Source organism: Phyllostomus discolor, chromosome 9 (genome assembly GCF_004126475.2).
Source record: "Phyllostomus discolor isolate MPI-MPIP mPhyDis1 chromosome 9, mPhyDis1.pri.v3, whole genome shotgun sequence".
In the NCBI taxonomy this organism is placed as follows: domain Eukaryota; kingdom Metazoa; phylum Chordata; class Mammalia; order Chiroptera; family Phyllostomidae; genus Phyllostomus; species Phyllostomus discolor.
Window position 1 is genome coordinate 85,263,830 of NC_040911.2, and position 23,210 is coordinate 85,287,039.

Sequence of the window (23,210 nt, forward strand, 5' to 3'; positions counted from 1 at the left end):
AGTCCCCATACGGAGGCCTGGTGGGCCTGGACGAAGGGCAGACAGAGCAGTGCTGCGTAGGCTGAGGTGTGAGGACCCCCCACACCTCACACCAGAGGCGCCGAGCACGCTGGCGGTGGCACTTCTGACTCCCTGTCTCTTTACTCTGGTGCCCCCCAGGATCTTCGGCTTTCCCGTACACTACACGGACGTGTCCAACATGGGCCGCGGGGCCCGCCAGAAGCTGCTCGGGAGGTCCTGGAGTGTGCCCGTCATCCGACACCTCTTCGCCCCCCTGAAGGACTACTTTGCCTGTGAATAGTCCCCTTGGGGCTCTGGGGTGGAGGGGGCAGAGCCAGAACCCAGGCGGTGCATCCCAGGCTCTGTCCTCTCTCAGCTCAGCTGTGTGGGGTCACGCCACGGACCTCGCCAGAGCCACCTGACACCCTCCTGGCAGGGGGAGCCCAAGGTGCCACCTTCTTGCGCACAATTCAACCTGGCTGCTTGGAGTGGCCAAACACGGTGCTTATTTTGTCTTCTCCTAAAACTTGGAAACTTGAAGTAGTTAGTAAAGATGGTTCCCCCTGCCCCCCCCCCCCCCCCGCCTCCTGGGTTTACTGCTCAGAAACAATGGCTAATATACCAAAACCACAGTGCCAACAGCTCTCCAATACTCAGGTTAAGGCTGAAAAGTCACCCGAGACAGTTACTGCAGGACTTTTCTTTCGTCTGTGACGACTTGTTTCCAGGAGTGTGCAGTGTTAGACACGTAGCAAAGGGACATTTTAAGGGGCCAGGACACTTTCTAGGGCAGAAGAGGAAATGATGTCTCTGTTATGCTTGAATTTTACCCAGCACATTCCCCAAGCCTCAGTATAAAGGGCTGGGATTCGCTGTTGGGGCCTACTGAGAGTATTTTCCACACTAACAATGATTTCAGCAGGGATGACCTTACCACATTCAGGGCTATTTCTTCCCATGGACCCGAAGGCAGGGCCAGCCTTCGTGAAATCCCTCCCAGTGACTGCAATAGAACCCCCCTGGGAGCTCAGGCAGGGGGTGACTTGGGTCATAAGCTGACATGCAGGCAGGTATGGCGTCTTGCTATCTCTTCTATGTGTGTGTGTGGGAGGGGGTGAAATGGGGGGGGGGGAGCTTAGTTAAGGACCCTCCCAAACGCACCCTCCAGACTTCTGCAGGCACAGCACCTCCCTATTAGAAGTATGACTCTGATCCCTCAGCCTTTCTCTAAACTCAGAAGCAGTGACAGCCAGGGCAGAAGCACAGCCCCCTCATCTTAGAGATAGCAGGGGGAAAATTGCAATAAAAGCTCAACCCTCCCTCCAGAGATTTTAAAGTCTTATTCCATGATAAATCATTTTTTTAGGAATAACAGGAGGTAGGACAAAAGCTGCATTTCAGAAATGCCATTGTAATGGTTTTTAACACCTTTTAGTCATCTTACTGGTGCTATTTTGTAGAATAAGGAGTAACTTTGACAAGTCTTGTGAGAATTTTTAATACACTTTTTAAAAAACAAAAAACAACCTGACTTCTATTTTTGTTTTACCATTTTCGTAAAAAGATTTTTTTGTAATCGTAGTCACGTAACAAGAATGGGGGAAAAATTGTGCCTTGTTTCAACAGTTTTGCTATTTTTTTAGGCTGAAAGATGCCTAGAGTTTACTTTATGTTGAATTAAAATCAGTATTTCTCTACAACAGTCTGGTGGTGTCCCTTTTGTTCCTTCTTCGCAGGTCAGATGGACGGGCCTGGCTCACGTGCAAAGGTCGGTGGTTGGACACTAAGTCATTCCAGTCATTCAACAAGCACAGTGCAGAATGCCCTAGTGACGTCAGGCAGGCAAGGCCTAGGGCCCCAGAATTCCAGCTCCAGTGCATCAGCATTCCCTGGGCGGCTTGTTTGAAGGTTTCTGGGCCCCACTTCAAGTTTTCCGGTTAATTGAGTGTGGAGTGGGGACTCAGACTTCCACCCCTCTGGTTCAGGGGCCACAAAGGGCTAGTGAATGAGTTTCTTCTAAACCTTCGTTCCTAAAATGAGTGACTGGAGTGTCTGAGGTGCTTTAAAAGCTCGATGTCTGAAACGACCACCTCCAATTTCTTGAAGCTCTTGGGAAGCTGATTGAGACGATTCAGGACTCGAGAATCGCAGGGCTGATTCTCCCGATTCTTTATGCCTTTGCGATTCTCCAGCACCTTGTTCCGTGGCTCTCAAGTTGTCATGATGCATTTAAGCCACATTCAGGAAAAGGACTTGGCCCCAGGGAAAGGACTGATTGGTAGTGGCCCCGTGACAGTAACAGCTGCCCTTGGTCTTGGCGCTTTTGGAGGAGCCTGTACCTGTTGCTGTTGGAAGCTTAACACTGCATCTCCCCTACATAGTCTTAAGGTCTACCTGAGTTCACTTAGCCAGATGTCCCAAGCCCAGTATGCCACAATCCCATAATCCTCGTGTCTTGCTGCCTCTATCTTGCTCAGGGAAAAGGAGCCTGTGAAGTTTAAGTACCCCTCCAGAGGTTGATGTTGGTCAGCTGGTGTGTGCAGATGGAGGAAGATGTGTAAAAGGGGATGCACACGTAGTATATCAATTGAGTGTTAGTTGGACTCGGCACCTGTGAGCCTGTTTGTATGCAAGATAGGCTATAGTCCCAGTTAGCTGTGTGCCACAAAGTCTAGTGGAGTGGAGAATGAGAAACTAATTATGTTTTTTAGGTGCTGCTGGGCTAGAGCAGCCCAGGTGTGAGTTGCTATGGTGAGACAATTGGCAATTAGCAAGCTGGGCTGGCGCTCCTCTCTGAGGTGCTGAGACCCCCAGGGGCCTTGGCTTCCCCGTTAAGCCATCTTGTGTACAGTGCTGCACAAATGCCAGGACAGGATGAAGCAAAATAAACAGCCCCGGCCTAAAAAAAACTCCAAGAGAGGAGATGGACAAGCCTTCCAGGTGAGGGGCCCTTGGTGTCCTGGTCTGCTTGTGGGGCAGACTGGGGGAGACCTGTTGTGAGGGCGGTTTTTAATTTTTTTTAGACTTTTAGAGAGGAGAAGGGAGAGAGAAAGAGGGAGAAGCATCAATGTGTGGCTGTCTCTTGCATGCCCCCTACTGGGAGCCTGACCTGCATGTGCCCTGACTGGGAATTGAACCAGCTTCCCTCTGGTTCTCAGGCCAGCCCTTGATCCAGAGCCACACCAGCCAGGGCAAGGGTAGGTCTTTATATGGTTTCTCAGGATGACCAGGTTGGGATCCGAGTGATCCCACGCTCTGTGGCCAAGGGGAGAATGTGAGGAACGTTCCTCGCTGGAGCATGGGTTGGATTTTGTATCACACGTAGGCCTCTTCTGAAGCGATATTCCAGTTCCCTGGGGCTGTGTCCAGGGTTTGGCTTGTTGCTGGGGTCACTTTGGGCATGTGCCTCTTGGAGTATCTCTTTTTCTTTTTTCAAATCTCCAAAAGGTGGGGGTCATAAATCCTATCTATTTCCTAGGGCTGCTGTGAGGGTTCAAGGGAATGATCTGAGTAACGTGTTTTGCCTGGTTCCTGGCATGCAGCAAGTCCTCACATGCAGTGGATGGTATTGTGATAAGGCAAGCCATTACCGCAGTGTGAGTGCCTGGGTGCCAGTGGTGATGGTAACATCCAACATTTATTTAAATGTATTAACAGTAAAGTCTTACAAAGGAAGGAGAGGGTAGTATTCCCCCAGGTGTTGCATAGGAGCTGGGCTATAGCAGTAGCAGCATCTGGTGTAGTGTCCATCACCACGGCCTGCCCCCCTGCCCCAGGGGCTCCTTGCTCCTTTTTAGAGGGAGTGTATGGGGGTGGACAGGATCTTGCCTGGGGGTGCAGGGACTGACCTCTGGACGGTTCCACAGCTCTTTGGCTGGGGGGTGGGGTCAGCACCAAACAGACAGGGTCTCCCAGTGGACCTAAGTTCCTACCATTTTCCTGCCAACTGCTACTTCTTGAGTGATCCTCTGTTCCAGGCCTGGGTTGGGCCTTGATTCCTCTCTGCAGCCAGGCTGGGTGCCCATTCTGGCCTCACCCCCTGCTGACTTATGACCTTAGCTGTTCTTCATAGGCTGTGTTCCTCAGTTTACCCAATTGTGAAACAGGGATAATTATATCAACTTCCTAAGGCTGATGAATGAATCCAATGATTGAGCATAAGTGCATGGAAAAATGTTTGTGAGTAGTAAGTGCTGAGCAAATACACTGCTTTATTGTTACTGTTGGAGAACCCTCCTAGCAACCCTGGACTGATGCCGTGACCAGCGTGATTATAGGTAGGAGCATTGAGACTGAGAGGTCCCATAACAAGCCCAAGGCCACGCAGCTAGTGGTAAAGCAGTTGGAGGTGGAATCTGTTGTGTTGAAGCCAAGGTCTATTACTGTTTCTCCTTGGTCTTACCTGCCATCTATATCTTTATTTCATTTTTAATCTTTTTCTGTATGTGTATTTTTCTTTTTTGTTTTGCTGGAGTTCAAAATTGCTGGCTACCCTTTGCAGCCTGGGGTGCAATTTGCCTATTTCCCTGGCTTCCTTCCCTTCTTTTTTCTAGCCCGCCTTCCCTCCTCTCCATCCATTCTACATTGTTTCTTCCCTCCTTCTTTCTGATTAACTTTATGGATTTCTTAAATTTACTTTATTTTATTCTTATTTTTTATTTTTATTGAATTTATTGGAGTGACATTGGTTAATAAAATTACATAGGTTTCAGGTGTACAATTCTATATCATCTGTATATTGTACTGAGTGCTCACCACCCAAAGTCACGTCCCTTTTTATCACCATTTTTCCCTCCTGTACCCTCTTCTACCTTCTGCCTCCCCCCACTTTCCCTCTGGTAATCACCATACTGTTTGTGTCTATGAGGGTTTTTTTGTTTTGTTTTCTTTTGCTTAATCCCTTCATCTTTTCTTTTTAATCCTTACCCAAAGACATCTTTTCATTGCTTTTAGAGAGGAATGGGAGAGGAGGGAGAGAGACAGAGAGAGGGAGAGAGAAACATTGACTGGTTGCCTCCTGTATTTGCCCCAACTGGGGATCAAACCCTCAACATAGGTATGTGCCTTGACCAGGCGTCAACCCACATCCTTTCATTGTACAGGACAAATGCTCCAACCAATTGAGCCACACTGGCAGGGCAATCCCTTCACCTTTTTCACCTAGCCCCCCAACCCCCCTCCGTTTAATAGCTGTGAGCCTGTTTTCTGTCTCTCTGAGTCTGCTTCTATTTTGTTTAGTTTTGTTCATTAGATTCCCCATGTAGGTGAACTCATGTGGTATCAGTCTTTCTCTGACCGGCTCATTTCACTTAGCGTATTACTTTTCCCAGTCCATTCATGCTGTTGCAAAAAGTAACATTTCCTTCTTTTTTACAGCTGAGTAATGTTCCATTGTGTAAATGTACCACATCTTTTAATCCACTTCTCTGCAGCTGGGCACTTGGACTACTTTCAAATCTTGGCTATTGTAAATAACACTACAATGAACATAGGGGTCCATATATTCTTTTGAATCAGTGTTTCAGGTTTCTTTGGATATATTCCCAGAAGTGGAATCACTGGGTCATAAGGCAGTTGCGTTTTAATTTTTTGAGGAAACTCCATACTGGTTTCCACAGTGGCTGCACCGATCTGCATTCCCGCCAACAGTGTCCAAGGGTCCCCTTTTCTCCACAACCTCACCAACGCTTATTGTTTGTTGATTTATTGATGATGGCCATTCTGACAAGTGTGAGGTGAGATCTCATTGTGGTTTTAATTTGCATTTGTCTGATTAGTGATGTTGAGCATCTTTTTATGCCTACTGGCCATCTGTATGTCTGTCCTCTTAGAAGTGTCTGTTTAGGTTCTTTGCCTATTTTTTAATTGGATTGTTTATTTTTTCAGTGTGAAGTTGTATGAGTTCTTAAAAATTTTTGGATATTACTTCCTTATCAGGTGTATCATTGGCAAATATACATTCAGTAGGTTGTCTTTTCATTTTGTTGATGGTTTCTCCTCCTGTGCAAAACCTTTTTAGTTTGATGTAGTCCCATTTGAGAGGATGACAAAACAAATGTGGCAAAATGTTAACATTGGAGGAATTTAGGTGATGGGTATTTTTTTTCTGGACCATTTGCGATTGCATTGCAGACATGATTTTTCTTTACCTTTAAGTCCTTCATTGTGTATTTCCCAAACACCAGAACACTGTTTTACATAACTGTAGTACATTTATCATAATTGGGTAATGCATTCATTCACCTCTTTATCTAGTCTGCATGCCTCATTTATGTTTTTCCAGTTGCTCTAGGAATGCCTTGATAGAGGAAGAGAAATAAATAATAAATGTAATAAAACAAATAAACAAACATATTTTGACCAGTATCTATTCCAGAATCACACATTGTACTTGGTTATTTTTTATTTTTAAAACTTGATTAATCGTGCCCTGGCTGGTGTGGCTCAGTGGATTGAGTGCTGGCCTGCGAACCAAAGGGTCGCCGGTTTGATTCCCAGTTGGGGCACATGCCTGGGTTGTGCACACGCAAGAGACAACCACACATTGATGTTTCTCTCCCTCTCTTCCTCCCTTCCCCTCTTTCTAAAAATAAATAAATAAAATCTTTAAAAAAACCTTTTGATTAATTGTGAAGTATATACAAACAACAGAGTATTTATAAATCCTGGTGCTTCGGGCCTTAAAACTTACCTGTGTTCTCCAGCCTTTGGTTCATCCTGAGCTCTCTGCACTGCACTAACAAAACAGTGGTTGGCACTGCTAGAGCTGGTAACTGCTTACTCTGAGTCTTTGAACCTGCCGTTCTCTGACTAGAACAGCCTTCTCCCCCTTGCCTGCCTAGTCCTCTGGTTCTCATCGCTTTCAGGAAGTTTTCTTGGCTCCCATTCCGAAGCAGGATTAGGAGCCATTCTCTGATCTGAGCCTTCCTTCCCTGTGGATAGCTGGGAGACTCCATTTCAGCACAAAGCTCTCTGTATTATAATTTCTTATTTTTGTAGTTGTCTCCTTCATGAGCTTGAGGTCCCCAAGGTAGCTGAGATGTTCCAACACCATTTTTGAGTTCAAGAAACTTGTCATAGCCTTGGCCAGGTGGTTCAGTTGGTTGGAGCACTTCCTGTACACCCGCCCGCCCCCCCAAAAAAGGTTGGTTCAATTCCCAGTCAGAGTACATGTCTGGGTTGTGGATTCGATCCCTGGACTGGGTGCTATTGATGTGTTTCTCTCCCTTCCTCTCTCAAACCAGTAAACATATCCTCAGGTGAGGGTTTAAAAAAAAAAAGGAACTTGTCATACATTTGAAAAACTCAGGCCTTGAAGTCATGGTATTTTGCTTTTGGAGAGGAGACTCACAATTTCTGTGATAATGAGATGATTTTACATTTTAAAACAGTTGCTTAAAGATGCATATTTTTTTCATTTCACCCTCTCACTTTTTGCAGATAGCTTAGTCTGATCCTGATAACTTTGACTGGCTCCTTTCTCAGGGACCAGAATGTACTCTGAGCAGGCCATTGCCCCTCTCTCACCTGTCTGGGAGGGAGGGAGATGTCTCTTGGGAGGGAGATGACTTTTATTTTGGAGGCCCTTGCTCAGAAACCTGTTGTGATGCTCTGTGTGTCCAGAACGAGGCCCAGACTCCTAGTCTGGTGCTTGATGCTTTTCTTGACTTGGGTTTCTCCACTGATCTCATCTGCCACACTAACATCCTGCCCCCCAGCCAAAATGGCCTTTAGATAATGCTGACAATAATTGACATTGAGTATTGACATAAATATAAAGGGGCTCAGAAATCACTAAAACTTTATAAGCACATACTAGTGTGCTAGGAGTGGTCAAGAGCTTTACATATCTTAGCCCTGGCTAGGTAGTATAGTTGGTTAGAGTGTCTTCCCTGTACACTATGGTTGTGGTTTCCATCCCTGGTCAGGGCACGTACGAATGCATAAATAAGTGGGACAACAAATCGATGTTTCTCTTTTTCTCTCTCTCCCGTCCTGTCTCTAAAATCAATATATAAAAATTAAGAAAAGAACTTTACACATCTAATTCTAACTCCTAGCAGTGTCAGGATTTGAACCCAGATCTGCTGCCTTCGCTACTTACAACATTCACTTAGCCTGTTGGAAACTTAATGTCCCCATGTATAAAGTGAGGGTAACACATTTTGATATGAAGCATGAATAATGGAATAAAGCTACTTCTAAGTGATTTTGAAAATCTTTTCTCGATTATCCATGCTTCGTATCAATTCACTGCTAATATTACTACTATTGGGCACAAGGCTGTTTCTATATCCTCCTTTTTGCCCTTTCCTACCCTAATCCTTTTGCCAGGTTAACATCTCATCTTTTAGGGTAAGTATCAGGTCTTCCTACACTATTCAGGTGAGGTCAGGTCTCATTGTGATGTACTCTTGGAGCACTGCATACCAGAGAGGTAACCAGCAGTACTTGTGGTTAAAATACTGAAATGCCTCCAGACTGATGGGTAAATAGCTCCTGCCCCAGCTCCTCACCCCACAATCTTCCCTGAACATCTCCCCAGGCTTCAACAACTAACTGGGGGAGGCCTGGCCCAGAAGGGGTTTCCAGGACCCTACTCCATGCATTGAGGTGCCATCACCCTTGCTGAATACCGCTCCTGCCTAGCAGTAAGTCTAGTTTGGAATCAAACAGTGATTTGTATCGTGATTTGAGCCTAGCCTATGGGACTGGAAACTTTAAGAACTCAGATGCTCTCTGGATTTTGCTCACCATCAAATTCCTAGGACCTGATTGACCAGGGGATATAGATACTTGTTGAACATGTGAATAGATGATATCTAGATAAGGAAACTAGCTCGAAACCTGGACCAGCCTCTGATGTTGAGCCAATTAACCTCACTGAGTCTGTTTCCTCTTCTGTAAAGTGGGGTGTGTGGGGGGGGGGGGATAATTCATTCAGCAAATCTCTAAGAATCCATGTATCAGACACTAGGACACAGGTGGAACAGGACTGAGAAGATTTTTTCTTCCATGATACTTAACGAAAAGGCAGACAGAAAGGCATAAACAAGATGATCTCATACTAACAAGAAATAAACAGATGAGATTATAGGGTTACAGAATGTGTCTTTGAAGTGATATTTTTAAGTCTTTCCTGTAAGCCCCTATCAAGTATCTCTATTTAATAAACCATACTTGGAGAAATTCATTGTAAAACCTTTTTTTTTTTTTTTTTTTTTTTTTTTTTTTTGGTTACCGGGGAAGAATTTGTAAACTGGATCCCACCTCCTAGGCAGTCACACTCGCCCTGGGGCAGAATCTCATTGGCTGTGGCAGACCGTGTGGCGCAGCAAACCCCGCCCTCCCCCGCCCAGCATTCGGTACCCCGCCCCTTGGACGTCTCAGCAGTCGATCAAGGGCAGGGCTCCGCCCTCAGAGCGCGCCGAGTCTCTATAAAAGGAGCCGGCGCGGGTGACGAGCATTTGCGTCGTCGCGTAACCGGGGGGTGCGTGTGAGGTCATCGCGCGGGCGGGCGGGGTCGGACGGTTTGAACGAGACGAAGACGGAACCGGAGCCGGGCACGGGCAGTGGACGGGGTTCCGCCGAGAGCCGGTGAGCCGGTTAGTGGGCGCGGGGAGGTGGCCAGGGATCGGCCGGGTAGGCCTTGGCCGGGGAGATGCCAGCGGGCCTTGCGTGCGGTGCGCGGGTCTCTCCTCACGGCGGTACTGTTCGGGCCGGTGGGGGGAAGGGCGGGGCCTTGACCCGGCGCGCGCGGGCTGGGCTCGGGGGTAGCGCTCTCCTTTCTACTGGGGGGCGGGGGCGGGGCTTCGGGCCGGAAGCGGGGGCTGCCCCGTAGCGCGTGGGGGCTTCTGGGTCGTGGCCGAGTTGTGGAACCCCGACAGAGGTAGCGGGAGGTTGCGGCGTGGCCAGCTCGGTTACTGGGTATGTGTGGTTGAAGTGGGCCCTGCTGGGAGCTCTGAGGACCACCAGTGTAGGAGTAGGTGTTGCTTGATGGTTAAGAGTTAGGGGTTTTATTCAAACCTGGGCTCGCTTCTCCTGCTATGCGACCTTGGGCAGGTGCTTTAAACTCTCTGGGCTTCAGTTTCCTCATCTGTGAAGTAGGAACAATGATAATACTCCGTACAGAAAGCTCCAACACAGTGAATGACAGAAACCAAGCCAGCTCAGTAGACTCCGTTCTTCCTTGGGTATTTGTTGAGCGCCTACTAGGTGCTAGGTATTGTGCTAAACACTGGGCTACACACTAAGCAGTAAGAGGGCAAAGGCCTGTTCCCCAGGAGTCTGTTATATTGGGGTGGGGAGACAGGTAGGAAATGAGGAAATGCATACAAGATAATTTCATATAACTACTAGGAAGATTGTATGAACAGTGCTTTTCCAATCCCTGCTTCACAGCTGCCCTGGGGTGCTACAGGCTTTTGGCTTCTGCTCCATTTGGGGGGATGAGGGTCCTGAAACCCAATGAAGGAAGGTACAGCAGGCCTGGCATCCACCTTTAATGGAATATCTCTAAGAATAGTAATAATAACTATTATTTGTTAATTGGGTACTTGGTATGTATCAGGCATTGTATTAAGCTCTTGGCGGGGCATTATGTCATTTAATATATCACTCTGTCTCTAAGAGATAGTCTCTTCATTTTATAAATGGGAGGGCTTAGATCCTTACAGGAGAGGTGATTTACTTCATGATGTCAGCAAATGGCAGAAGCCACATCTGTGACTACTGATTCCAGGCTCTCTCATTTAATTCTCATTACCATATTGTTCAGAAGATACTGCTCACCTTTTACAGGTGAGCCATTTGTGATCTAGAAAGGTGAGGTGTTCATCCAGGGTCACATCACTTTTTTTCTGGTGGCATCTCCTTCCCCCTCTTTCTGTAGTGCTCAGTATGGCGTCTGGAACATAATAGGGTGCTTAGCAGCTAACATTGAATCAAAGGAGCTTGGGAGTCTTCTAGGAGAACTGCTAAAGGAGGAGAACTAGCTGGGGAGGCAAGAGGATGCTTTTTCGAGGCAGTTGGAAACCTGGTTCAAGGAGTTATTTAAGGGTGAGGTTTGCCGGGTGATTGTGGGGTCTTCCATTGAGGGCAAGCAATGGAATCATTGTGGAGGAAGGGTGAGCTTCCTCCAAAACAGACTGGACTCTGTTTTGATTGCCTGGAAGGGCCAATTAATTAAGTCAGTGGATGTTTATTGCACATCCACAGGGTGCCTAACCACATGTATTTAGTGGGTGGAGAGCTTGCAGAGCACATGGGACCAGGTATTAATGTACTGGTAATGAAGGAGGTTTGAATTATATGATGATGAAAGGCCATAACGTTTTCAGAACTGGGGTGTGGTCTGGAGGCACACGTGGCCTAACCAGCTGCTTACAGTTTTTAGTAGCGTGACATACACAATACCTGATGTATGTGTGAATGTTGCCAATATAGATTACAAATGCTCAGCTTGAGACCGTGTTTTTTCGGCACCTGATAATAGCATTTTGCATACAGTATGCATATCATTTATTTGTTCATTCTGGGATTTTAAACAGGGAGATGCTTCATCTGATTTGTGATTTAGAAAATTATCTCTGGATGCCTTTTTTTAAAAGATTTTATTTATTTATTTTTTAGAGAGGGAAGGGAGGGAAAAAAGAGAGAGAGAGAAACATCAATGTGCGGATGCTGGGGGCCGTGGCCTGCAACCCAGTCATGTGCCCTGACTGCGAATCGAACCTGTGATGTTTTGGTTCGCAGCCCGAGCTCAATCCACTGAGCTGTGCCAGCCAGGGCTCTGGCTTCCTTTTAAAAACAGATTGAGACAGTGAGACTAATTTGAACGCAGTGGCAGTGGATCCAGATGAGAGATGGTGGTGGCAGGTCTCTGTTTTTGGCACTGGAGGTAGGAGGATGAGTGAGACTAGGTCCCTCCCTGCCCTGGACCTAATACCTGTTCTGTGTCAGATAGAATGCCAGGTATTTTATGTACCTTATCTCATCTAAACCTTGCCTTCTCCTGTTCAGGTAAGTGACATTAACTCATAACTGAAGTACATTGAAGTTAAGTAACTTGTCCAAAGTCATACAACTAATGAATGACATCTTCAAGTTCAGATCCAGTTCCTCCTTGCTTGAAATCCTCAGCTCTTTTCATAGAGCAAGTTGCCTTCTGGCCAAATCTGGCCCTGGAGTCACTCAGAAATGAAGAGATAATGACAGTCCCCTGTGATAATGCCTACGGTAGAGGTTGGAATGAAGTGCAGTGGTAACGTGGGGATGAATTTCCCAGTAGAGTCAGGAGCTAAAATGTGCAGGCTTCACATATAACACAGTTTTATAATTTAGTTTAAAATTTTAAAAGTGTAAAAGGTTTACTTTCTGAAAAAAGTTTATACGGATACATTTTTTTCTAACACTGTCTTGCTGTCCTGAAAACAGGTAGCATTTACTGAGCTCCCACTGTATGGAGGGCACTCTGCCAAGTGCTGTGTGGGGTGTGAGGACATAGAATGAAGTGCCACAAGACAGCATGGGGTCTTATGATGGTTCCACGTTTGCCAAGTCCTCCCTCCCCCCCGCCCATTGGTAATATTGGTGTCTTATGAAATGAGGAAAATTATAAGTGGTTGCTGTGAAATCCAGTGTTTCATAGTCGTGTGTCCTCATGGTGATTGCCCCCAGGTTTCATTTGGATCTGACTTAGCCTGTCCTTATCTCATGTTGCTCAAGTCTTCCCTTTCCACAGCCTATTTTCTACCAGCAGTCAGGGTGATCTTTTTCAGATTTAAATGAGAGTTTGATCAGAGGGAGGCTAAAATCCAAACTCCTTATCATGGCCTGCAGAGTCCTAACATGATCTGGCTTCTTTGCTGCTTTTCCTACTTCTGTTTCTGCACTCCCTCTTGCTCACTGGGCCATAGCCACCCTTCTTCCAGATCTTCTGATCCTTAAGCTCAAATGTCACTCAGAGAGGCTTTCTGTGATGACACTCCCTTCACCCCCATTGCCTCAGGTCAGTATGAAATGACACTTGTGTGTATTTGGTCAGTGTTAGACTTCTACTACTAGAACGTGAGCTCTGCAGACTAGCCATTTGTCTTTCCTGCCTGTCTTGTTTCCATTCCCAAAATCAGTGCTTGGTAAACATTTGCAGATTGAATGAGGGTGATGATGGCGTCCTCACTTAATAGCATTTTAAGTTAATGTGTTTCTTCTGTGTGTGTGTGTGTGTGTGTGTGTGTGTGTGTTTTGAATTTCAAAGCCTGACAGCAGGGTGAGGGGTAGCATTTTCTAGGCTGAGGAAAGAATGTGGACGATGGGACTGGGTAGGCTTGGCTGCCAGTTTGTAGGGTCTCTGTTGAAACTCTCCTTGTCTGTAAAATGAGGAGAATCGAGTGAATCTTGCAGAGTTGTCAGGGTTAAATGACAAGTGTTTGTGATGCTCCTGGCGCTTAGTAGGCTCTCAGATGCCCTCCTGTCTCCAGGTAGCTCCACAGAGAATTAGTAACAAGGATTCTTCACTGTAAGGTTATTTGCCACCACTTTGTAGTATTTAGGTTATTGAAAAGGTTACTTTGGATTATAACAGTGGGTATAGTCCTTAAAGAAAGTTTGGAAAATAGTGAAACTATAAAGAGGAATTAGTAAAAAGCCCACTGTCTGAAGAATAATGCTATAAACATTTTAATGTTAGTGGGGAAGCTTGAACTGATGTTTTCTAAACACACAGTATCTTTGTTTGTGCATCGGCCTCCCTTCATAAAGCATCTAACCTTCCCTTTACTTAGAGTTCCTTGTACCTTAACGTTTTATACCAGTTACATGAAAATGGAGCCTAAATTTTAGGCAGGCTGCTGTTGGGCAATTCATGTCAGGTCACGTTTATTCCAGCCTTGTGGCTGGAATGTTGGTGTCTCTGATTTGGCCTCTTTGGGAAGAAGGTGAGGCTTAAAAATGGAGCGTTCCCACAGGCCTGCTGTGGGTGACTCTCTAGGAAGGAAGTGATTGTTCTTCCTTGCATGCTTCATAGTAACGCACACCCTTCTCTTTTCCTCACGTGCTACAGAAGATGGCAGTGAATGTATATTCAACGTCAGTCACCAGCGATAACCTCAGTCGACATGACATGCTGGCCTGGATCAATGAGTCACTGCAGTTGAATCTGACAAAGATCGAACAGTTGTGCTCAGGTAAGAGAAGTTCATGAGAAGTTTTTCCAGAAGAGCCTATAGGTCCTTCAAGCATGTGCAGGTCTGTATCTGACTGCAAAAGACACAGGTTCAGGTTTTAAGTTAGGCCTGCCCCATTTCTTCTGCTCAGCCCTGCCCTGGTTGTACTTCTGAGAGGAAGTGCCTGAAAGGAGCACGCTCCTGGCCCACGAGTCCATCGTCTCCCGCTGTGGAAGCTGCGCACTGAGGCCTGCAGCTTCACTCTGCCGTCTCCACTCACGCTCTTCTCTGGTTAGATTTGAAGTGTTTTATTTGAGGACAGTCATTATAATTGTTCTAGTTCTATATTAGTTTATCAGGGGCATTTCTTATCCTGAGACCAAAGTCAGGTAGATGCCATTTCAGCCACAATTTTATTGAATTTCTGTTTAATAAAATTTGGCAGAGAGGTAATGATTTTTTAAAAAGTGCACAACACTGATGTTTCTCTCATTCTCTCTCTCCCTCCTTTCCCCCGTCTCTAAAAATAAATAAAATCTTTAAAAAAACCCCACACAAACATGTTCTTATATATGCTAATAGTATAACATTTAGAAAACTAGAAAGAAGAAAAAAATGGTAATAGTTTCATTCAGAGAAAACCATTGTGTGGTTGTTTTCTTTTACTTTTCCTTGCAGTTTTTCAACTTAACCTCATATTGGGGATATTTTTTAGTGTCATTCACCATCTCGGAATTATTCAGTGCTTACCTGAAATGGCTGCATACTGTTGCTTTCTTTGGGTATGCTGGAGTTGTTTGCTGTCTTCCCAGTTTTAGGGCATGTGGGGTTCTAATTTTTGCACTGTGGCTGTAGCTAGGCTGAGTATTTTTCACGTTAACCTTAATCTCCGTTTATTTCTTCAGTGAGTCCTAGAAATGGATTTACTAGTTCAGAGGGTATGAACTTTAGGTTCTTGGTAATTGTTTTTCATAAAGGTGTTAGCAGTTTTACTTTCTTTAAAGACTTCCTGTCCCACCTTTTGGGAGTTTGTCTACCCCTGACTGTCCTGACATAAGGAATGTGTCGGGTTATCAAAACTGGGTTTACCACGGAAGTCAAGAATATGCCAGAGAAAGATGAGACATGTATTCTGCTGTTTAAGTTTTTATATTGTTTATGGGATAGATTGTTAGAATCCTCAGATTCTTCCAGTAATGATAGTAATCGTTATATAAAAGCTTTTCAAATACCTCTTCATTTAATTCTCATCATTCCTCCAGAAGGTAGGGATGTTTTACAGATGGGGTTACAAAACCCCATTTTACAGATGGGGAAATGGGCTTAGATAAATGGAGTAGGAAGTCCAGGATTATACAGCCAAGAATAGAATTGAGACTTGACCCTTCATTTAAATCAACAGCCCATGTTCTTCAATCCCTGTGCCTCACTCGTTCTCTAGACTTTTCCTTTACCAATTGGTGCCATTTGGATCAATTTCAAATTATTGTTCTCTGGAGCATATTGTGCTAAATGAAATAAGCCAGGCGGTGAAAGACAAATACCATATACCATATGATCTCACCTAGAAGTGGAACCTAATCAACAGAACAAACAAGTGAGCAAAATAGAACCTGAACGTGTGAATAAAGAACAAGCTGACAGTGACCAGAGGGGAGGGAGGGAGGGGAATAAGGAGGGAAAGAAGGGGAAGTGTCAAATCAAGGAACCTGTATAAAGGACCCATGGACAAAGACCGGGGTCATGGGAGGGGATTGAATGTGGAAGGTGGGGGGTGGGTAGGGCAGCGGAGAGTAATGGGGGGGAAACAGGGACAACTGTAACTGAACAACAATAAAAAGTAAATAAGAATCATTGCTCATGATTTTTTTAAAAAATTTACTGATTTTTAGAGAGACGGAAGTGGGTTGGGGGGAGAGCAAGAGAAACACCAATTCTTTGTTGTTCCACTTGTTTTACGCACTTACTGGTTGGTTCCGACATGTGCCCTGAGCAGGGATGGAACCCACCACCCTGGTGCATCGGGATGCTGCTCCAGCTATCAGGGCTGCCCCACCTGGGCAGGGCTACCTGGCCTGGGCAGGGCTACCCGGCCTGGACTGTATGGTTTTTTAAAACAAATGCAGCTTTGTACTTCCTTATTTTATAGCCGTGTCCTAGTCTTGGTCTTAGTTTCATTTACTTGTCTTGTTCCCCTGTGAAGCTTAATCTCAGTTCTACAGAGGGTCCAGGAGAGGCTTCATGTGAGGTTGTTCAGGGAAGAACTGGTGCACGAGAGTCATGCTGATGGAACATGAGTTACTTTGTTAGTCAGAGTCAGTCAGGGTTGTCAGCCCTAACTCTGGGCTGCTTTCCCCCATTTTCTCTTCTTTTCCTCTGTTTCATTACCACATCCCTATTTGTCTGCAGCTTCTAAAGCACTTGTTTGACCCGTGATTTATGACTAATGTGGGGATGAGGTCATCCTAGTTTTCACTGGAGCTGGCTTTTTTGGTAGCAGTTTCTCCCTAAAAGTTACCTCTTTCAATAAGTATACTTCAGAGTATATTTCACTTAGTTAATGGGAAAATGAGATCCCTTTTCCTGTGTAGGCGAGTTGTGCTTGTGCTGATCTGACTCCAGGTTTATCTCAGTCGGACAGGAAGTTGTCGTGCTAAGACAAGGATTCGTCAGCTCTGAGCCATGTGACTTTGGAGCCTTTAATGTTCTAGTTCCTCATTTGTGAACAGGGCAGTTGGACCTGGCCCACCTGTAAAAACAGCTGTCAGATGTGGATTCTGTGCGAGACCCTGGAGGCAAGTACAGATCTCTCGAGGGAGGGCACATCCTGGCTTTACAGGTGGGGAGGCTACCTGTGGGGCACAGTTCATGCATCTCAGAGCCTAGTTTTGAACCCAGATCTTTCTGGCCACACAGCCCACATTCTTTGTCTTGTATACATGTTATGTCTTTTTAAAAGAAGCATTTGGCCCTGGCCAGGTAGCTCCCTTAGCTAGAGCGTCATTCTGATATGTCAAGGTTGTGGGTTCAGTCTCTGCTTAGGGCCCATATAACAAATAGCCAGTGAATGGATGAATAAGCGGAACAACAAAGTGATGTTTCTCTCCCTCTCCTTCTTCCTCTGTCTCTAAAATCATTAAATGATAAAAATGTTTTAAATGGTGTATAAAAATAAAAGAACCATTTGTAAGAGTTAAATGTTGATTACATGTAATTAATTACAACAGTACTGCCTCATTAAGAATCTGTAAAGAATTTCAACTTTGCCTACTGGCAGTTGCTGCTCTTGCTCTAGATAAAATGCTTTTCTCCAGTAGGAAATATTAAGTGCAGGACTTGACTGTGATTTGTGAACAAACTTTTATTCATTCATAACTAGCTCTCTTGAGAGCCCTGCGGGGCTTCTGTTACACTGTGTAGACGGTCGTATTGTCCTTCACGTTAATGTTTAGAAAACCTGGTCTCAGCTTCCAGTGTGAGACCAAACAGGATGAGTGGCAGATGCCATGCCTTGGAGAAGGCCCGTGCCAGGGGATCGGAGTCACAGAGAAAGTGAGGCTCCTCAGATCCTTGTGTCTGCAGAGGCCAAAGCAGAATCCCTTGGTCTTTAACTCTGGGGCCTGGGGCCTGGTGCCTCTGGGGCTAGGTTGCCTTTTGCCTCCTCTTCTGAGCTCTGATGGGAAGACAATCAAGCAGATTAAAATTCTCTACCAAACATATGCTTTAAAAGGTAGGAATAGGTTTTTCTTTTGAGAGGGCATAGTTCTAAGGTCCCACACTATCAATGTGCTGGCTGCCTGTGGATTGGCTGCGTTGTGTCAGTGTTGTGGGCACTGCCCCCCCCCCCCCCCCCCCCCCCCCCCGCCCGGCCCCCGGAAGTGAAATGAACCTTTGCTTGGGAAGTGAAATGAACCTTTACTTGGCTCTCGTAGTGAGATAAGGTGAGGATTACTTTCAGTGACAGAGTTGGTAGGTGGTTGTTCAAGATTCATTACATTCTCTAGTCTCCCTATATTGGAGGGCTCGCCATCAAGAAAACAAAGCTGATCACAGAGGAGGATTTTGATGAGGGATTGCTTGTGTCAAAAGGGGATGCCAGTTGCCTTCTGTCACCCATTGCTGTTTCTTCAGTTCCATTCCTTATTCGGGCCTCTGCACTCCCCCAGGGGCCCAGCATGGGGCTTTGAACCTGTCAGGTGGTGGGCAAAGAATGTTCTCAACTCCCTTTCCCTTCTCCTTGTCTTCTCTCCTCCAGCCTGGCCTCCGCCATTGCCTCTGTGCTGCACAGGGTAGGAGAAGTGTTCACATGCTCTCAGGCAAATGCTAGGTTGACTTTTTCCTCAGCTTATTGTGGGGCCCTGCCAGCCCTTGGGTTTCTGTAAAACAGCTTGTCAGTCTTGCTCATTTCTGTTGTGTGACCTTGCCCCTAACCAGGCCTGCCTCGCTTCTCAGGTTGACTTCCTTTTACAGACGCTCCATGTGGGGGGCCGTGATTATGCCATTCTTCTGTTGTCGCAGGCCTGAGAAGCATCTGAATCTAATTGACAGAGTTCTATGTGTCTTTTGAAGGGTGTTTTAGATTGAGCCCCTTCTCAGCATTTTTTAAAAAGTCCTTGCCCAAAGATACATTGATTGATTTTTAGAGAGTGGAAAAGTGGGGGGTGGGGTGGGAGAGAGAAACTTCTGTCATTTGCCTGCCATATGCACCCCAACCAGGACCAAACCAGCAACCGGGGCATGTGCCCCAATGGGGAGTAGAACCTGGGACCTTGTGGTGCACAGAACGATGCTCCAGCCAATGGAGCCACAGCAGCCAAGGCCAGCACCTCTCACGTTGCTCACTGCTGCCCCAGTGGCCCCGGCCGGGCACTAGATTCCTTCTAGGTTCCTTCACCCCCACTTCTTTGTTCTACCACATTTGTTTGCAGCTTCTCTGGGAGAGCAATTTTATTGAGTCACTCCTGTGCTCAAAGAAGTATTGCTTCAAACTTTTTTGCCTAAGTCTTCAAGCACCTTCTTGGTTTTTCTTTGCCTTAAAACAAAACAAAACGAAAGATAAGAAACTTACTTTCTTGTGATTATAAGTGATTAAGTCTTTGTTATCGAAACATTAAGAAAACCATAGTCCACTGTGATGTCACAAGTTAGTGATAGTCATTGTTAGCTTTTAGCTATATTTTTTCCTGAATTGTGGCTTTATTTATTGAGTGCTTCTAGGCCAGGTGCTTTGCAAAGTGCTTCACATATATAATCTGGAGGGTCAGGACTGCTGCCGTCATCGCACAGATCAGGAAGTGAGGCACAGAGAGGTTAACAGCTTGCCCAAGCTTACTCATTTTACCTGTACTTAACTGACATACTGTATATGTGGGGGTTTTAGTGATATTTTTAAAAAATTTTAGAGAAGAAGGTAGAGAGAAACATAGATTTGTTGTTCCACTTATTTATGCATTCACTGGTTGATTGCTGTATGTGCCTTCACTGGGGATTGAACCTGTGACTTGGGTGATGATATTCTAACCAACTGAGCTACCCTGCCAGGGCTGCATATATGGTGTTTATTTTTTGAAATCCTGGAAGTCTCAAAATGGTTTAAAATTTGAAAAGAACAGAAAGATAAAACAGTGATAAATCTCCCTCTTAACTGGTATCTACCAGATGCCCAGTTCCCTCCCCAGAGGAAATGTAGTGTCACTAGCTGGATAGCCTCCCGAGAGAGTATGTACATACAATCAGAAACATAACATCCATCTATCCGTATTCTGTGTGTGTGTTTGTGTGCACGTGTTTTCTCCCCCCTATACAAATGATAGCATGTTTAATCACAGTGTATATTCTGGAGGATGTTCCATATCCACGTATCATCGGATGCCACGTTATTTTCTTTCATGGCTATGTATATGGTAATTTCCTTGTATCAGTCCCATGTCGGTGGACATTTAGTTTGTTTCCAGTCTGTTGACACTAGAGATTGTTACAGTAACATCATACAAACATGTGTTGTACAGTTTTGTTTCCTACTTGCAAAGTTAAAACAGGATTATTTTTCTCATGTTAAATTTCTTGATGATTTTTAATGCCTATATTAATGACTTCTCACAACCCCCTATTTCCAAATTTTATTCATACTGTGAGATGACTCAAGCCTCACCTACCCCCTAAAGCCCGAACACTCTTACGTGTAGTAGTTGGAGTGTGTTTCCTCTGTATTTGATTTAAAACACTGGAGTTTTCTGATATGGGAGCATCTATTCTTGTAGAATGTTGGCTGCAATTTTTATCTAATTCTCCAAGGGACCATTGACCCAAAAGGGCTGAGAGCCATTGCACTTGAGATACTGTAAGCCTTTGGAGCAGGGGCCTCGCAGTGCCCTCGTTTGGTGTTCTCAGTTCCAGCGCAGCTCCTGGCAGGGCGGGGCTGTGGCAGTCAGCCTTGAGAGTTGATGCCATGGCATAGCTGGTCCTGCGCTAAGTCTGTCTGCGGCCTTAAGGGACTGTTCTGTTGCAGATTGTTGGGGCAGCAGCCCTTAAGAGTGTCCCCTGCTTAGATTGCCAGCCTTTGTTATTAAGGCAGAGCCTGGAAGGAATGCACTTGTGAACCTCTTCTGTGCCTAGTGGAGACATTTTTATAGTCCAGGAGTTTTCAGCCCTTTTGTGTAAAGCAGCTGATATATTGTACTTTTTTCTTTTAAACATTTGCCACCTTTTTTTGGTGTTCTGATGATAACATATTCATTGTAGTGTGTGTGTGTGTGTTTATTTATTTATATATAATTAAATATTTCAAAAATAGAATACATTTAGTACCACCCTTCAGATATAGCCAGCATTCAATAATTTTTGATTTACAAAGCAATAATTTCATATGGTTGAACCTAATACATTTTTCTTGCGGTTTTTTCTATGCATATATATCAAGATATTTTTATATATGAAGATACAGATGAAGATGTATATTCTTCCAATATTAAATCTTGAGCTTTTCCTAAAGAAGTAAAAAAAATGTTTTGAATGCCTGCATAATATTCTGTCAGGCAGATGGCATGCTAAAATTTATGTAAGTGATTGCAGCGACTGTGGGAGATAGAGGTCGCTTCCTGTTTTTTTTCTTGTTGGTTCAGACACATGTATTTTTAAAATTCCTACAAGAGTAGAAGCATATAAAATTCTAACAGTGTCCAAGGGCAATGTCAGAATTGCAGTTTAACACTCTTTGAAATACTCAGAACCAGTACCTGAACATGGGGCTGGCTTCCCACGTGGCCATTTGCCGTTTACATTTCTTTTGTGAATTGTCCAGTGACTTTGTCCATTTTTACTGGGGTCTTAATTTTTTTTTAATATATATAAGTGCTATTTCAGCCAGTTAGACCATAGCAGCATGGTGTATCTTTTTTTCCCTCCTAATCCAGGAAGTGCTTTTCATTCAACTGCAGTAGTTCCAAGAGCGTGTATGATGCTGTTGTGAAGAAGAGCGCGCACGGGGAGTTCGGGACGCCTGGGTTGTGGTCCTGAGCTTGGTCTTGGCCTCTGTGGTTTGGGGCCACCATTTTTGGGTCTCACATTTTAAATTTAAGGCTCTAAGGACTTTTCTAGCTCTAAAATAAAAACTAATAGTTCTTCAAGCAGACTTTTCTGAGAAGCAGATGGCTGCTGCTTTTAAGTGGTTTTCGTTGACTTGATCTGGAAGTCCCACGGATGGGTTGCAAATACTGTGCATTTAGTAAAAGCCCATCATTTTGTTTCAGAAAAATACTTTTTATGTGTAAAGCAGTGCTACAGGTGTAGATGCTCAATAGATTATCTATATGTGTGTGTTTATGTGAGTTGATTTGTGTATATCAGCATCCAGATAAACTCTTTACATTGCACTTGGTAAATCGTGACTTTTAAATCTTTCACTAAAAATTTTTTTTAAAATTGAATTTATTGGCACTACATTGATTAATATTGATATTAAATATCTCTTAAAATATAACAATTTCTGGAGCTTTTAAGTGTAAATATCTAGAAATAGTTTTTTCGTGTGTGTGTGTGTGTGTGTGTATATATATATATATATAAAAGAATTACCCTTCTTCATGCTGTTAGTTTGTTGAAGACACTGGGGTTCTTGTCCTCTAGAATTTAGGACACTGTTTGTGTCTCTTTTTTAAAAATATAAATATTGCTATTGCACTGCCAGCTACATAGAATGCCTTCAGTATATTGTCTCTTGCATGAATAATAAATCAGCCACTTCAAAAAAAACCAGGCTTTCATTTTCTGGTGCTCCTTTCTACTGAGAATGTCACTCTGGTCACTGAAGTGCTTTGCTTTCATTGCATCTTCTTTCCAAAAATAATGACAGTGACACTCTTTGTGCTGGAACTGGCAGGGAGCCATTTTAAATAAGTTGATTATACATACAGTGGCAGTCGCGAGTTCTGCAGAACATCTATTGCCTGCCTAGTCACTAGATTTCTCACTTCCTTCCCTGTCTTGTTTCTGTGGCAAAATTAGCCCTGGCCAGTCAGTAAGCACACAGTAAAGCCTGCCCTGTGTTAGAAGAGGGCTGTTGGTAGGCATTAGAGAAAAATGGGCAAGTGGGGGAAGGAATGAAATTGGGGAGCAAATGGGACAAAATACATGCAATAATTTCTTATAGTGGCCTTTAAAATAAAAAAAATATTTTTATTTTAAAAGAGTTTATTCATTTATTTATTTTTACAGAATGGGGAAGGGAGGAAGAAAGGGAGAGAAGCATCAATGTGGGAGAAACATCAATTGGTTGCCTCTCGCATGCTGCCAACACCCCCAACCAGGGACCTGCCTGCCACCCAGGCGTGTGCGCTGACTAGGAATCAAACCAGCGATCTTTCGGTTTGCAGGTTGACACCCAGCCTGCTCAGCCACATTAGTCAGGGCCATTGGTTGATTCTTGTATGTGCTCTGCCTGGGGATCGAGCAAATTGAACCTGAAACCTTGGCGTATGGGAAGGCACTTGAATCAACTAAGTTTACCCGGCCAGGGCCTCGCTGAGTAAGACTCTATTGTATGTATTG

At 44.7% G+C, this 23,210-nt stretch overlaps 2 protein-coding genes across 7 annotated transcripts in view; both read left to right on the plus strand.

Annotated features, from left to right (window-relative positions):
* Nucleotides 1-1,516, plus strand: part of DNMT3B (DNA methyltransferase 3 beta) — a 40,672-nt gene extending 39,156 nt beyond the window's left edge. For all 5 annotated transcript variants that reach the window (XM_036009703.1, XM_028524793.2, XM_036009704.1 and 2 more), the window contains one exon: nt 160-1,516. In XM_036009703.1, coding sequence (XP_035865596.1) covers nt 160-301 — 142 coding nt within the window. In that variant the 3' untranslated portion in view covers nt 302-1,516. The remainder of the gene's footprint in view (nt 1-159) is intronic.
* A 1,322-nt stretch (nt 1,517-2,838) lies between these two features.
* MAPRE1 (microtubule associated protein RP/EB family member 1) overlaps nt 2,839-23,210 on the plus strand; it is a 35,433-nt gene continuing 15,061 nt past the window's right edge. The window contains exons 1-2 of one of the 2 annotated variants that reach the window (XM_036009709.1): nt 2,839-2,940; nt 14,063-14,186. In XM_036009709.1, the coding sequence (XP_035865602.1) occupies nt 2,875-2,940; nt 14,063-14,186 (190 nt within the window). In that variant the 5' untranslated portion in view covers nt 2,839-2,874. Of the gene's footprint in view, nt 2,941-9,458; nt 9,598-14,062; nt 14,187-23,210 lie in introns of those variants that run through there. The other variant, XM_028524018.2, reaches the window with a different exon arrangement.